This window comes from Nansenia antarctica (genome assembly GCF_963989245.1).
Source record: "Nansenia antarctica genome assembly, chromosome: 1".
In the NCBI taxonomy this organism is placed as follows: domain Eukaryota; kingdom Metazoa; phylum Chordata; class Actinopteri; order Argentiniformes; family Microstomatidae; genus Nansenia; species Nansenia antarctica.
Window position 1 is genome coordinate 83888838 of NC_137674.1, and position 16635 is coordinate 83905472.

At 44.5% G+C, this 16635-nt stretch overlaps 1 protein-coding gene across 1 annotated transcript; it reads right to left on the reverse strand.

Moving 5' to 3' along the window:
- Window positions 1-2580: 2580 nt before the first annotated feature.
- Window positions 2581-16217, reverse strand: LOC308175871 (heterogeneous nuclear ribonucleoprotein L-like). The gene is made up of 13 exons (XM_080550434.1): window positions 16133-16217; window positions 14910-15028; window positions 13934-14171; window positions 12297-12382; window positions 11731-11827; window positions 11349-11421; window positions 8541-8573; window positions 8127-8195; window positions 4719-4981; window positions 4438-4559; window positions 3969-4228; window positions 3449-3559; window positions 2581-2977 (listed from the first exon to the last, which is right to left on the reverse strand). The coding sequence occupies exons 1-13, from the start codon at window positions 16208-16210 to the stop codon at window positions 2919-2921; spliced, it is 1608 nt and encodes a 535-aa protein (XP_080406560.1). The 5' UTR covers window positions 16211-16217; the 3' UTR covers window positions 2581-2918.
- Window positions 16218-16635: the final 418 nt, after the last annotated feature.

Here is a 16635-nt window from a genome sequence, read left to right on the forward strand (position 1 = left end):
TGCAGGGATCTCAGGATTGGTGTAATGTGTTCAAAGTTCTTTGTTTTTGTTAGGACCCTAGCAGCGGTGTTTTGGATGAGCTGCAATTTACGAACAGCTCCTTTAGATAGGCCTGTTAGTAGACTACAATACTCAAGTCTACTCCAAACAAATGCATGGATGAGTTTTTCAAGGTCTTGCTTGGACATGAAACCTCTCATTCTTGTTTGTTCTGACGATCAAGTTCAGCGCGCATTGTTCATGTTCCTTGTTTATTGTCTCAGAATGAAAGAGATAATAAAATGTTTTTTTCTCCCACAAACCTATGTCTTTGTAATAATTTACTGGATGAGAGAGAAACCTGTACACATACACACTGGTGTGCACACACTAGTTCTATATGTAGAACAGGCTGTAAGGGATGATAAATATACATAAATGTAAGACATTAAGCTAGCCACTTGTCAAAATGATGGCCACACTAAAATATCTGCTTGCCACCCCTTTGCCACCCCATGTATTCATCTCTAGAATCGCCACTGGCTTCAAGGTCAACTAAAGCGGGGTACACACATACGGATTTTATGCGATTTCAGCGATTTTCGGATGTCTGAAAACAACAGAAAATGCCCGGTTATCAGATGGATCTTAACATTTTCCTATAACAGAATCCTGGGGTGTGAGGTGTGTTAAGAGTCAATCTCTCCCGGCAACCTGCTCGGAAAATGGGCGTGGCCGGCAATCGTAAATGTGAAATGTGTTCAATACTTCCGACCAGAAACCATAGGGTTGCCAGATTGTTTGGTGGAATTAGCGGTTTTAGACTGTGGTTAGGGTGGAAAATGTCATTCCCATCTGGCAACCCTGCTCGCCAATCAAGAAGCGAGCTGACTTCGTCTTAATAATAATAACTTTATTTGTATAGCGCTTTTCCTGCAAACGTTGCGGCTCAAAGTGCTTTAATCATTATATAATCTTAATTGAATTATTTTGTAATTTAAAGGCAATATTAAAAGGATGGGTTCACGCGAGATTTCTGGCTTGGGGAACGAAACTCTAGACTAGAGAGTCTGGAATCTGTCGTTCCCCACGCCCATTTTCCGAGCAGGTTGAGAGTTGATTGACAATTGAAGAGAATTGACTCTTAACACACCTCACACCCCAGGATTTTGTTATAGGAAAATGTTAAGATCCATCTGATAACTGGGCGTTTTCTGTCGTTTTCAGACATCCGAAAATCGTGCCAAAACCGGCCAAAAACTCCTTATGTGTGTACCCCGCATAATGCGGGGTACACACATACGGATTTTTTGGCCGGTTTTGGCCCGATTTTCGGATGTCTGAAAACGACAGAAAACGACAGAAAACGCCCGGTTATCAGATGGATCTTAACATTTTCCTATAACAAAATGCTGTGGTGTGAGGTGTGTTAAGAGTCAATTCTCTTCAATTGTGCAATCAACTCTCAACTCTCAACCTGCTCGGAAAATGGGCGTGGGGAACGACAGATTCCGGACTCTAGAGTCTCGTTCCCCAAGCCAGAAATCTCGCGTGAACCCATCCTTTTAATATTGCCTTTAAATTACAAAATAATTAAATTAAGATTATGTAATGATTAAAGCACTTTGAGCCGCAACGTTTGCAGGAAAAGCGCTATACAAATAAAGTTATTATTATCTAACGTAGTACCCTGACTGACCTGTACGAGACAACCGTGTGCGAGAGGGCAAATAAAGTGCTGAATAATGAAAAGAAGAAGTCAGCTCGCTTCTTGATTGGCGAGCAGGGTTGCCAGATGGGAATGACATTTTCCACCCTAACCACAGTCTAAACCCGCTAATTCCACCAAACAATCTGGCAACCCTATGATTTCTGGTCGGAAGTATTGAACGCATTTCACATTTACGATTGCCGGCCACGCCCATTTTCCGAGCAGGTTGTCGGGAGAGTTGATTGCACAATTGGAGAGTTGACTCTTAACACACCTCACACCCCAGGATTCTGTTATAGGAAAATGTTAAGATCCATCTGATAACCGGGCGTTTTCTGTTGTTTTCAGACATCCGAAAATCGCTGAAATCGCAGAAATTCCTTATGTGTGTACCCCGCTTAAAGGTGCATTACTGCCACCATGGATGGGGTGGAATGACATGGGCAAGCCAATCTACTTCCTGTCTATTATATCCCATCCTTTAACCTATGTGTTCAATATTCTCGGAGTACTGTTGTTACTTTTAAAATCATAGTAAGGACAGTATTTGAAATGGATACTAGTTTTTTTTCTGAATCCACACTCCCTACCCAGCGTGCACCAGACTTGAATGTTGGGAGCTGTAGGCACAGATCAAGTTAGGATTCTATCCTGCCAGAGCGTCAACAACTTGGACCAGCATCTCATCCAAGGACTAACATCTGGTGACCATCCAAAACACACAACTTCAAAATGTTGATCTATACAGGTTAGACACCACACTGACTGGAAAGGAAACGGTGTCTTATGAAATTTAAATAGAGCCAACTTCAAAATGTTGATCTATACAGGTTAGACACCACACTGACTGGAAATCATGTCTTATGAAATGACACCGATGAGACCCAACGTTTACTTCAAATGTATTTTATTTTTCTTACAACATAGGAAACTCTCCTTCCCTCTAAACTTCAACAGGCGGCTTGTTGTGGAGGCGCAGTATGGAAGCAGGCAGCAATAATAATAAAAATAAAACAAATGGGCGAGCTAAAGATAAAAAGATACTAAAGCATATTACCTTTTATTCAAGCCATCATCTGGCATAAAAACTGATAGTTGGAACTTAATACCAAAGACAGACAACTCCATATGATTGCAGAAAAACACACACTGTCTACGACAGACAATAAAGGTCAAAGGTCAAAATACAGAGGATTGACGTGGAACATTCTCCGTGATGGGTGGGCGCTTAGTTCGCATGCTGAACAGTAGAGAAACACAGCTTGAGGGTGTATGGGTAAGGGCCGGCTGGGGAGAAAACAAACAAAGACACGGTATTAGAACCAGCAATCACCGTATTCTTTATTTCACCTTTTTGAATTAACAGCCTGAAGAAAGTGTATGACCGAAAGGTTTTTTGCAGTGTTTGAGTGCGGATGCTGTTATTTTGCACTCTATTGATACTCTTCAGTTCCAGCACCTCAGCAAAGTCTTATCTCGGATGAGCGGTGGTATTTTCACTATAATTTTGAATGAACAGCGAAGGGAGTTTGTCTGTGGTTGCTGTTAACACTGTGGAAAACCACCAGCTCATACATTGTGGGATGATTTCCAGACACAGACTAAATCTAGTCTTGGACTAAATCAGTCAATAAGACACTTATTGTACACATTTTAGTCTACGAATAAGTTCATCTATGTCCATTGTTGTGTCTGGATGTTGCTGAAACTAACATGTCAAGCAATAATAGAACAAAACGTTTAAAAACGTTAACTTACTGGAGTTCTTCATCTGGTAGTGGTTCATCATGGATAACGCCTCCATGGCATCGTTGATAGACTCCCACTCCAGCAGGCCTGATGAACTGCGCTCGCTAGGAGCTGCCCCACCTGGAACAAAGAACAGTCTAGATCAGACGTTGCACTACTGACCCACATTCAACTAAAACAGCAGCGCCTATTTAACCTACTATAAGAGCTGCCTTCGGGGTCAAATTACCACATTCTTTACAATGGGAAGCTGCAATATACACACAACGACCACTAGTTGTCACATGTAGCCTGCCTCCTATACTGCAAAATAGCGTAATCTTTTCACTCACTTGGTCAAATGACCCCACCCACGGCTGTTCTAGTGTTAAAGACTATGCTTATTCAGAATGACATCCAATCCAAGGATGTAATGGAAGAAAAGGTCGAGTCAAACTCATCACGAAAAGAACAGAAATGCAGTTGACCCTCCACTACATCCCTGGTGACCTAACGTGAATGAAAGGTTATCCAGTAGCCGTATACTCACTCTTTCCTGTGAAAAGTTTGATGTTTGCGGGACTCTTGACACCGAGCTCATCACAGATCTGTGCGAAGATCTCGACGGAGGCGTCGGGCTGGGCGTTGAAGAAGTGGAGGACGTTGCTGGGGTGCTGGATGCGGTTCTTGGCCGCCTGCTCCGGGGAGGTGAAGCGGTTGTTGCGGGAGCCGTGGAAGTCTTTGAAGCTGCTGCTGCCGTCCTCCAGCTCGTAGGACTGGCCGGGAACGATGGCTTGTTGCTTGGATATACTGGAGGAGAAACGAAAGAGAAATAAGGTCCCGGTAATACGTCCAGAAATAATCACTAGCCCTTTTTCACCTTGTTCACTGACACAACTGACTGGTTTTTAAGAGGCGTTTATATTTATAAAAGTCAGACCACAGCAACCAAACAAAAAATTAGATTGAGGTGCATTATCAGCTGACTCAAGTATGCCGTAATGTCAAGAATGACTCACCAGACGTTGAGCTTCTGCCCAAACAGGAAGTTGTTGTTGAGGTGGGTGATGGCTCTGTCGACAGCGTAGCAGTCTCCCATCTCCACCATGGCTGCTCCTGGCTTACTCTTCATGAACTTCACCTGAGGTTGGGGGGGAATACTAATTAGTTAACTTAACCACTACAAAAGACTGGTGGTTTATGAGCAGAATGAACAACAAGGTATACAACTACCAACAGAGCCACCAGTGTGTGTACAACAACTTCTAAACAAAGAAACGTTCACTTTCTCAACACTCACCCGCTCTACGTTGCCGTAAAGGCAGAAGACGTTGAAGACTTTGTCTGCGTTCATCTTGACGGGCTCCAGGCCGTAGACCATGACCACCGGGGAGTCTGCGTGGGCGCTGTACTCTCCGGGGGGTGGGGGAGGGGGGCCGTAGCCGGGACCTCCAAAGTTGCGTCCCCCCCTGCCCCTCATCGGAGGGCCCATGCGGCGGCCCTCATAGTGAGGTGGTGGCGGGGGGCCGTAGCCGCTCTCGTCGTAACCATAACCTCCACCGCCTGAGAACACGGAGGATGACACGGGCACAGAGAAGGAACAGGGTTGAGATGGGAGATGGGGAGAAGGGGTGGGTGTTTTCTTACAGGGTTCAACCTCAACCTTTTGTGAGGCCTCTGTGGAAAGCTACCACATTAGGTTGAGATGCGAGGTTTGACTATACAGCACAACTTCACTTAATCTCAAATCTTGAAATCTGCACGTCGCTGGGGGACTTTTTCTTTCTGGGGCGCGTATTTAAATAGTTAGGTAATTATGCTATAAGGCTAAGGGCCAATCCCAATTCCCTTTTCTACCCCTATGGCTCATTTTCGAGTGTGACTCGATTCGAAGCCAAGGCCTTTGAACAGAGCCCAGTGTTTCCTCTACATGCATTTCGTGCTATTTTCGTGGCGGTCCGCCACGATGGAATTTCCTCCGCCACCATTCAGATTTCTCAACCCCAAAAAATAAAAAAATTTAGGCCGCTTTTCAGACCTTCACAGCGCTAGACACACCCACAAGCGCTGAAACTGGACCAGTCCGTGTGTGTCGCGAGTATTGAACTTGAGGCTGCGTTCGTAAATTCGCTCTGAGAGCCCCGGAGCGCACACTGGGTTCAACGTCATAAAGGGACCAAGTCATTTGATTGGACAAGAGGCATTCCGTGAGTGCTGATCAGATTTCCAGAGCGTATTTACGAACGCGCCCTGGCTGTCACCCGAACACCGCGAGCTAGCGTAGTGTAGTGTAGTATAGGATGCGTAGTGTAGTGTAGTGTAGGATGGAGAGAGAGAGAGGAGAAGCCTCTCTATGTGTTACCTATGTCCAGTGTACTAGAACCACTCTAACAGGAGTGTTTGTCCGTGAATAACACCGGCTATGCCCGGGGTAGAAACACAAGACTATAGCTGGATAAGGTCTACAGGGTCATTTTAAGCCGTCGACCAGCCCTCTACGACCACGGGAAGTCATGTTAAAAGTGAAGATACTTCTGTTAAACTAAGCTAAGCTAAACATCGCTAATCGCTAACTCCCTCCTGGGCTTAAAGTGACTAGTAATAACGTTGTGAAAAAAACCGTCAGATCAGTGTTTTTGTTTTTATTGACAACGGAATTACATGCTGGAAAAACATGCAGACACAGACAATAAGAGACACACGGGAGAAGTACAGGAAAACATTTTATTTTTTGGGGCCATCGAGTTTTGGCTGAAATTACGTCGTTGTTTTGAGCGCGCGTGCACGCGGAAAAAAAATCGCGGGCGCGCGCGATCAGCACTACCCGCCACCATTGGAAAAATTCCTGGAGGAAACACTGAGAGCCACAAGCAAAATCTACCCCTATGAATTGGGACAGCCCTTCATGACGTCAACAACAGTGGTTTATAGACGCGGTACGGGTGACGCGATCTCGCAATGCCTTCTTCAGCTGTGTTTATTTCTGTTGCGTGTGCGATAAGGATCTTTTTTCGTTTGTTAACACACTGTAGTGTTTAGACGTTCCTTTCTTAGTCTCTTCCGTCAGCGATGTCTTTTTTGTGGACATCGCAATAATGACAATGAATGACTCCAACCAAAACACAGAGTATTAACCAGATCTATCAGCGCAGGATGTTCCTCCAAAGATACCCGTGACTCAATCCTCAGCCACCACATACACACGAGTCCATCAGTAGTCATAAAGCGTTGTCCAAAAATCACGTTACCAAGCGCCTTTCTCAGAACAATTCATCGTCTAGAATCCAAAAATCAATCCATCATAGTGGTGGTAAAAAACGTAGAAAGAGGATCTATTGGGGACGCGGCCACATTTGCCCGTGAAGGAGAGATGACAAATAAGCGGAAACATTTCTCAGTCGAACGGTGATATATCATCATCCTTTTTGCGTATCCTTAACTGTAGTTACATTTCGCTTGTCATATGCCATTAGACATGGAAATATGTCAATGCGCGGCTGTCATGCACAAATCAGCTTGTAACTTTAGACACACAGCACACAGCACATCGGCATGATAACGTTTTGTTGTTGTTGGGCTTGTTATAAAGAAAAGGTCTATAATGCATTGAAATGACATTAGTACATCAGACATTAGACATCAGACATGGAAATATGTCAATGCGCGGCTGTCATGCACAAATCAGCTTGTAACGTTAGACACACCGCACATCGGCATAATAACGTTTTGTTGTTGTTGTGCTTGTTATAAAGAAAAGGTCTATAATGCATTGAAATGAATCATACAACCCATTAATAATATTACATAATAACAACTGCTCGGATTAGATTGCGGGTGGAAATAGGTCAAAATGCGCATCATGTACAAGTCAGCCGAACGTTTGATAGATAACTTTACATATGTACAATCATCCACTGTCAAACGCCACAGGTAATAATTGATTTATGATTGTACATCTCTGAAATGCTCGACTGTCATGCAGCGTTGCGTTACTGTAACGTTAGACACAGCACCGACATAAAGCAATTTTTGGGTTATGCTTGTTATAAATAAAAGGTCTATAATGCCTTGTAATGACATTAAACTAAGACAATAAGATAGTTATCATAATTTTTCAAATCTTTATTAATAAGTAATTACAGAGAATTAAAATGACATTTCCGCATTGAATAGAGCGACATAAGATTTCTGTAGATGATTCGCAATGCATCCTGGAATCAAGGGGTAGCGTTACCCATATGGCTTCAAAGCTAGTCTGGTCCTGAAATCGCTCGAAACGAAGTCATAGTTAGCCCTCGAAATGAAGCCATGGCTCGATGAAATATGAATTGGGACAGCCCTACCCCTAAACGTGAACGCGCAAATCGAGCCATAGGGGTGAAAACGAAGGGCTAGGGGTGAATTGGGACGGGGCCTAAGTCATGCTTCACTTGTGGTCAAAATAGTCATGACATCTTTGTATGTAGTGTCAAAAATGCCTATGTCAAAGAGATGACTTGGCAGATAGTGATTTTGGAATGTAACAAGCATTCTGATGGCATAGGCAATAATGCACAGTGAATCAGCAGTGTTAGGAGAGTAGAGTTAGGCAGATCTCAATTTGGCCAAAATATGACTTATAGCAATTATGCTATGAGGCTAACGATGTGTTGGTTTTCCGAATGAGTGAAGACCCGTTTTAAGTCTCTTAAAGGCAGGGCAGTCTTACCATACTCTGGAGGGTGGTCTCCCAGCAGAGCCGGCTGTCTCTGGCGCTTGTTGGGGTTGGCATTCACATCTGATGCCACAGAGGAAGGAAAGGAGGGTGGGCCAGGAGAGGAGAGAAAGAGAAGGCAATCAATTATAAAGTAGTAAGAGGAGACAGGGCTGCCAATGCAGAAACAGTACCTGTTATTCAAATAACAAATCTAGAGAGAGTAAAGGGAGCACACTGACCATAGTAACAAAGTCGTTTTTTTTTTACTATTTCCATATTCAGATCAATTTTCTCAGGAAGAATGCAATGAAGAGATGCCAACATGTCTACAATCCATAGAGCTCCAATAAAAAAAAGTCAGCACATGGAGGAAGGAGGGGGAGGTTAAGGGCGTTGGTGGATTAAGTAGTTAATAAACAAACATACCTGAACTGCCCCCATTGCCCTCAGCGTCAGCATCTGTACAGGAACACATCACATACATATAAAAACTCACGCCATATTAAGGACATTCATTTACATACATACAGCAGAATTAATATGGTTTGAGGTCTGTCCAAGTACGAGTGATTGGGACTGTTTCAACAACAATGTACATTCATAAGTCTCATCACAGCTGTGCTGCAATCTGCTTATACAAATGAGCACAACATTGATTCACTAGGATACCCTGGGCTAAATTTGTGATTTATAAAGTGATTTACAGGTCTAAGTATTACACAGTGCCCCCTAGTGGAGAGCAACACAAATTATCTTTATTACAGCAAGTCATTGATGGGAGAGCACTAGGGGTGCTGCTCACAGGGCCCTTCCTCTCACCAAGTATGGGGGGGTCAGTGGGCACAGGGGGGGGAGGGCTGAAAACAACCACTTTATAGCACAGATGAATGCAATCAGTAGGCCTAATTCTGGTCCCCACTTCAACAGAACCCAACCACCACCACCCACTACAATTAATGTAGTAAAATGACCCAAAATCTTTTTGAGGCATCATGAATGTTTTGTGAAACTGGAACAATGTGTAACAACATCATTTTCCAAGACGCGGTCTACTTACAGCATGGACACAATAGAGGGGGAGAATGACCAAAGCCCGAGATATTTGCAGTTATTTTGCAGAGGGGGTGGGGGCCATTACTCCAACCAGGCTCCGGCCTTGTTCACTTCATCCTTTCACTCCTCTTCAGAGAGCCACTTCAACCATTGGCCGATTCCTTGGCTCTTTTTTTGGCAGTAATGTCCATCCTTTGTTGGTTGGTTGGTGATCTAAGTTCTGCATGGAATATACTTCTTACCATTGGCTGGCCACAAAGCTGCCATTGGGTACATTTCAGAGACTGGGGTGGGGGGGAGGTAGGAGAGGAGGGGGGGTCCACTTTAGGAGTAAATTGCAGGACCTGCATCACATGGAAGGTGTTATACGGGGACTAGAAAGACTAAAAACTCTAAAGAGCTGCACTCAGAAAGAGAGAGGGGGAATCTAGACAGGGGTGCATGGAGCAAGAACAGTACAAGTAGGAAAGAGGAGAAGAGGAAAAAACAGAACAGAACCAGAATCCATGAGGTACTTTAGGGGTGTAGGTATTTTGCAACGGAAAAAAAATCTGTCTGAAATGTGCATCAGCTTGTTCATGTTGTTTGTAGTGTCTTCATCAGTTGGTCTGTTGTCTGTTGTGAAATCCTGCCAATGTGATTGGCTACTGTCAGAGTGGTGATGGTGGTGGGAAAATCATCTATGGAGTCAGTGCAGCAACATCAGGAGTGAAGTGAAGGATTCTGGGTAGTGTTTTATAACATGTTTTTTGTTTGTGTTCAAGACCGAGGAGCACAAAAACATGCACAACCCAGATAATGTGGTCTGAAACTGGTTTCAAAATCAGTATGGATCATCTGCTTGTGGTGTGAACATGCTTGGGACCCCCCATCTGTCTCTAGCGTTTTATCTGTTTTTGGATGTCTGTTGTTTTGTGGTTGTGGTGTCTCTTCAGGATGGGAATCAGTCAAAGTGGTTTCCTTGTCATCAGTGAGGTGATGGAACTTTGGGCTTTTTCAATGTGTTAGGAGGACGCACAAAACTGGGAGGGTCGTGGGAAAAGTGTAGCTTTAGTGCCAATGTCCCCAACAACCAAACTCCCCGTGGAAAATGTGTTGTCTGTAGCAGAGCCGGCAGTATAAACGCTGGGGTTTGTTGTAGCTATGCTGGTTGCGGTACCAGAGAGATGAGATCAGTTTATAAACATGTTGGGGGGAAAGATGCCTGCTCTCTCATGGTCTTGTAGTCTCTATCCCTCTCCAGTGTCAGAGGGGTGAAAATGGGGCCGTGGTGCTTCTGTTTTTGGTGCAGAAAGTGGATGTTTCTGAATGTCCGTTGTTGTGTTGTTGTTGTTGTAGTAGTGTTGACAGCGACAAATGTGCCTCCCCGATTGCAAAATATGCATGTTCCGACGAAGGTTTGAATCAGAGTGGGTTTGTTGTTGTTTGGAAGCAAGATCAGTGTTCAGTTTCAGTAGACTGTAAGGGCTAGAAGGAGCAGCTGGCTGAGGGGAGAGAAAAGCTTCACACGAGAGACTGGGAGGGGGAACGGCGGTGTGACATAAGCCATCCTTGCTGAAGGGCAGAAAAACGACATAATGGAGCTAGAAAAAAACTAAACAGTTGTCTAAGCAGCTTATTGCGCTTTTTGACCGCAAGTCTCCCACCTTTTCTGCCCTTCCGACAACTAAATAACTGTCCTTAAGCAGTTTTTACGACTCTTCTAGAGTTAACAAGCTGTTCAACGTAAACTTGAACAACTGCAGGATAGAACCAACAAGGTGGCATATAAAAAAAAAAGTAGACGCAAATAAACAGCCATTGGTATTACACAGTCTCAGTGTGAAGTATTACCTCTGTCCGTCTAGCCAGCTGCTCCTTTCATCTCTAGTGTCTCTGGATGTGCGTCGATGCAGCACCAGAGACCCCACAAGACACCTCAGGTGATAACACCACTGAGACTCCCTGGAGAACCCAAAATTAGCTCAAACACAGTGGCTGGACAATTCTTTTTTCCAGTCCAGCCCTGGTGACTATAGCCTCTAGCCAAACTGAAGGCCGGACATCGAGCTGGTCAGAGTCAGAGAGAACACCTGTGTTCAGTAGTGTTACACCCCTGAAGGTCTACCCCCCCCCCCTCCCCCTCCCAGTAAGGGTGCTGGGTGGTGTCATAAAGGGCCTTGGGAGGCCAGGAGGAGTTACCTTGCCCACTCAGGTTGGGGTTGGTGTAGTCCCAGGTGTCCTGGTCGTTCTTGAACACGTTGAGCCGAGTCGGCTGTGGGAAAGAAATCGGTAAAGGGACTGCACTTATATATAGCGCCTTACAACGGCCTCTCATTCACACACCAATGGCGGCAAGCTACCATGGCAAGGCACCGGCCCCCGCTGATTGGGAGCAAATTGGGGTTCAGTGTCTTGCCCAAGGACACATGGCCAGCCGGGGGTTCGAGCCACCGATCTGCCGACCTTGCTTGCTTGTTAGACGCCGGCTCTACCTCCTGCGCCACAGCCGCAATCAATCAAAGCCTTTGTTACCCCATGATCTATATCTACATTGTGCAACACAAAAAAAACATGTAGGTACCTTGGCGTACTCGATCTTCAGCGTGCAGCAGCCGGAGTAGATGTCGGCCCCGTTGAGGGAGGCCTTGGCCCGCTGTGCGCTCTGCACGGAGTCGAACGTGAGGGGAGTCAAGGAAAGACTGTGTGTAGACTTTGACACCGAACACACATTCCTGGTTATATCTTGAGTTTATTGCCTCAGCTTCTGGGGGGTATCCCATCAACGTCACTAAAGGACAATTCAGGCTTATTTTTGATAAATCCTGTGAGATTTGTATATATTTTTTAAAACCCAGCCTCATTTTGATAGGTCTCGCGAGACTTATCAAAAATAAGCCTGGCTTTTCCTTTAGCGACGTTGATGGAATACCCCCCTGGTCTCATGCCAAAACACCTAATCAAATTACCCCACATAATTCATTTATGTAGTTACAACAGACGAATGACAGGTCAGACGCAATATCGGCTGACAGGAGGCCGTGGATGTGCTCATGTCAGGAGGATTCAAACTGGTTGAGAAAAATATTACTCAGCCAGATGGAAACTTGTGACGGGTTTAAGAATGAGAACTTCTTTAGCAAAGGATATTCCACCATGGCCTGGACACCGTTCTTGCGGAAGATGACGATCCTCTGAACAGGGCCGCAGTTGTTGCAGATGGTATAGAGAACATCCTGTAGAAACGCATCAAGTAACTGTTAGATAAACACTAAAAAAGTATGGCGGCACCATGTGTATGTATGCATGTCTATATGGCCCAGAAATACTTCAGCTCAACTTTGGCATAACATTTTACGAGAGTTCCATGCGTTGGCTCTGTCATTTCAGTCAACAGCTGCTGCTGGTGCACCATCATCATTGCATCAGTTACGATGAGTGTACACAGCGAATATTCTTTACATGGCATTAGCAATTTGATTAAAATCTTAAAAGTAACGATTTCTGGCAACTTTTATATTTGCCGCTTCACCGCTGTATCTGGTAGCCTAGCAATGTCTCTTTCCACTCCACTTTGAAAGCTACTTTCAGATACCTGCTTTTTCTTGTAGACAACTGTATTTTGAGGGCACTAGTATTGGTTCGGGGTCTCTGGCAGGGCTGCACGATTAATCGATTTTAAATCGAAATCGCGATTTGAAATTATGCGATTAGCTAATCGCAAAGCCTGCGATTTGCCTGCGATTTTTTTTTTTTTTTTTTTTTTTTTTACTTTTTTTTTTTTTTTTGCTATTTAGCTGACGCTTTTAATCCAAAGCGATTTACAATTACGAATTACAGGGACATTCCCCCTGGAGTAACTGAGGGCTAAGTGCCTTACTCAAGGGCACACTAGTAGTGGTGTGGTTTCAGGCGGGATTTGAACTCACACAACCTTCCGATCACAAGTCCAACTCACTAGACCACCACTACCGTCATACAGCGCGTCGGATTCAACGTCAATGAACGTCAACGTCAATGAACGTCAACAATGAACGTCAACAATGAACGTGAACGTCAATGAACGTCAACGTCAATGAACGCACACCAACAACATCGCACGTGAAACGCCCACGTTTCGGTAGCTAGCAATAGCAACATTCATGGTGGATAATGGCTTCAGCAGAAGTAGTTTGATGGTATCATGTGGTAATGCTCTCTGAAAATAGATAGATTCATCCAATCACCTGCCAAGTATTTTTTGAAAGTACCTGCCCTTTTCCAAACAGCTTCCAATTAAGCTTTCCTAGATGGTTGTGTGAAACAAACCACCTGAGTCAGGTTAGTAATGCTCCATCACATGTTTTAATCTGAAGCTTGATTTTAAAGCAACCCAACTTTAAAGCAACCCAATGTAAGTTTAGTTCTTTCACTCGTAGCTCGGGCTGTGGGGGTGCTAGAGGAGGGAGCCTCTAAGTCCCCTGAAGACGTACAAACAAACTGCACGTTGATACGACCTTCCTAGCCGGAGATATGGCCACACTTTACAAAAACGTTTTTTTTTTTTTTTTTTGCTATTTAAAAAAATAATAATCGCAAATTAATCGCAATCGCGATATCTGTCCAAATAATCGCAATTCGATTTTTCCCCCAAATCGTGCAGCCCTAGTCTCTGGGCATTTCTTCAACAGCCAGTATGAGTATTTAAACCTTGTATTGGCCCCATACCAGTATTGTCAAAACAGCTTTGTGCTTTTAGTGCCATCAACGTGGTGACAGAGAGAGTGAAAGGTGAAATGGAGCATTACCGTGGTAACAGGGTAGATGGGGTTCATGATGGTGAGCAGCAGGACGTTGTTGACGCTTCTGGAGTCGTCCGGGTCTCCGGGCCTGGAGATCTTCTGGCTGGTGGAGTAGTTGACGAAGGCGGGGTGGCCAGCGATATAGATCTGGTTGTCGTTGGCGTAAGTCACCGCGTTGCAGGAACTGTTCATGTCCTCGTACTCAACCAGCGCCTGGCGCTTCTTGGGCATCACGACCACATAGCTGGAAAAGAGACCGAAAGAAATATGTTTTAGAAAGTTGTTAAAACACCCAATCATGGCTCCATACTGACTCTTACTCAGTTCTAACTTAGTAGCGTCAATCTCGATTGAGATTCTGTGGGGCGCAGGAGGCAAAAAAGTGCTGTCGGAAGTTGTAAGCAATTCCATACCCCTCTAAACGTTTTGCGCCATCTGAATTGCACTCAACGACCCTCCTCATCCCCGCCCCCGATGCTAAACACGTAGTTAGCTGAAACAGTTTCGCAGGTGAGCAGCATGCGCGAAATCGCTGTCTCCCTTTGAAGCACTCCTCTATTTGTCAGTAGAACCGGCGCAAAGTCTGACTTAGTGAGACTACCAATATATCAACATTTGTGACAACTCGACTGCTGCTGACATGTCTCGCCATGCCCCAGTCATAGAAGTGGGGCTGGGGGATTTGAATCATCTGGTGAATTTTTCCATGGTTGAATATAGGACTTACAGGGGTGCTTTAAATTGAGGGGGAGACTTCAACCCGAATTTACTTTCAAACATAGAATTGAAGGCAGACTGCTCACTTGTGAAATGACGTTATAGAAAACATCTTCATCTCCCATAACTGGAGTCCGGTTGTAAAAAAAAAAAGGGGGGGGCAGGCAGAATGCTAGGAATCCTAAGAACAAATAGGGCTAAAGCCAGCCACCCAGCCATACAATTTAAGACATTTACAACAGAAAGTTATGATTATGTTCATCACCTGATAGGTCCAAACTCCTGCAGGGCCTCGACCAGGTCTGCCTCCGCGATGCCGTCCACCAAGCCCCTCACATGCACGACTGGGGAGGGGAGGGTCTTATGGGGGTCATCATAGCCTTCCTGGAAGAAGAAAAAACGTAGGATTTTACGACGTTGCTAGACTCAAATGAATGAGAATTAGGCAGAAACACCAACGGTCGTAGTAGAGTCCACAGGTCAGATATGAAGATGATTTCATAACATATGAAAACCGTATAAAGCATGCTTATATCTCTTGTATGGGGTGAACGCGGATGACCATGGGGAAAAAGGGGAATTGGAAACGATGGGTGGATTTCACAAATTCCGTAAAATAGTGGCTTCATTGTTGGATGTGCAAAGTCACTCCGAGAAGATGCCTTCACTGTTTGCAGGAAAAGTGCTATACAAATAAAGGTTATTATTATTATTACCGCCAAATGCCGATTTACTAGCGGCACAAGCCGTGGCATGGCAGACCAAAACTACCTAAATTAACCTTCATTTAAACAGGTAGACGCCTTCCACAACCAGAACATGGTCAGATTAATTAATTATTACAATTACGGAATTTTTTGGGGGGGTTGTTTGTGCATTTGTCAGCTAAATTAGCTTAGCATCAGCACGTTGATGCTGGTTTCCTGGCCAGCAAAGCATCTCGGGCTGTGTTCGTAAAATCACTCTGGAAATCTGATCAGCACTCATGGAACGCCTCTTGTCCAATCAAATCACTCGGGTCCCTCTGTGACGTCGAACCCAGTGTGCGCTCCGACGGTCTCAGGTCGAATTTCGAACGCAGCCACGGGCCGTTTGCTGCTAGTAGAACAAAGCAGCTAGCAGCAAAGAGCTAACGGCGCTAGCTACAGTGTGGCCTGCATTACCAACCCCCCTCCCGGTCATTCAATCACACAATAACGCGTAGACTAGGAGATATACTATCTATCTACACGGTAACTCGACAAATAACACATTTTTGAAAGTTTCAAATTGAGTAAAAGAACACAAGACGAAGATAGTTTGGTTGCGAAATGCACATAATACGGGGATCACTGAGTGCTAAATATTTGTTTTTAACCGTCGTGATGGGTGGCGATGAGCAGGGCGGTTTTCAACCATGCAGTAGATAAACTTAACTCCTAATGCTTGTGTGTTTATCTATTATTTAGATATGAATGTACATATTTTGGGTGGTAGTAGGATACTTACTGTGGCCATCCCGTCGTCGGTTTTTTGTCTTTTCGTTGCCCTGCCTTCGCTGTAGTAGCGGCTGGTCTGCGTCGCCATGTTGTCCTGCTTTAAAAGGTCTGGTGGTGTGACGAGCTGAGATGTACGGCAGGATGAGGGGACACTCCCCTGATGGGAGGAGCTACTCCCCTGGTGGGAGGAGACCAGGCCACTTCTGCTCTCAATTGGCTGTAAACCTCCGTCAATCTGGATGTTACACCAATGGAGAACCTGTAGAAATGCATATATGCACCAGTAGAAATGCATAATACATGTATGAACAAGAAGACGCTATTTTTTATTTAAAAATGTAACGATCAAGAGATCACAACTGTTCAATTTATGTATTATTTATGTAAGATATTTGTGTAATTTTGTCATGTCCGTATTCATTGGTTGTTTTTCATATATAAAATATCTCATTATAATAAATATCATCACATTGTTGTTCTTTGTTTCAAAGAAAAGTGCGATAATGCCTTGCA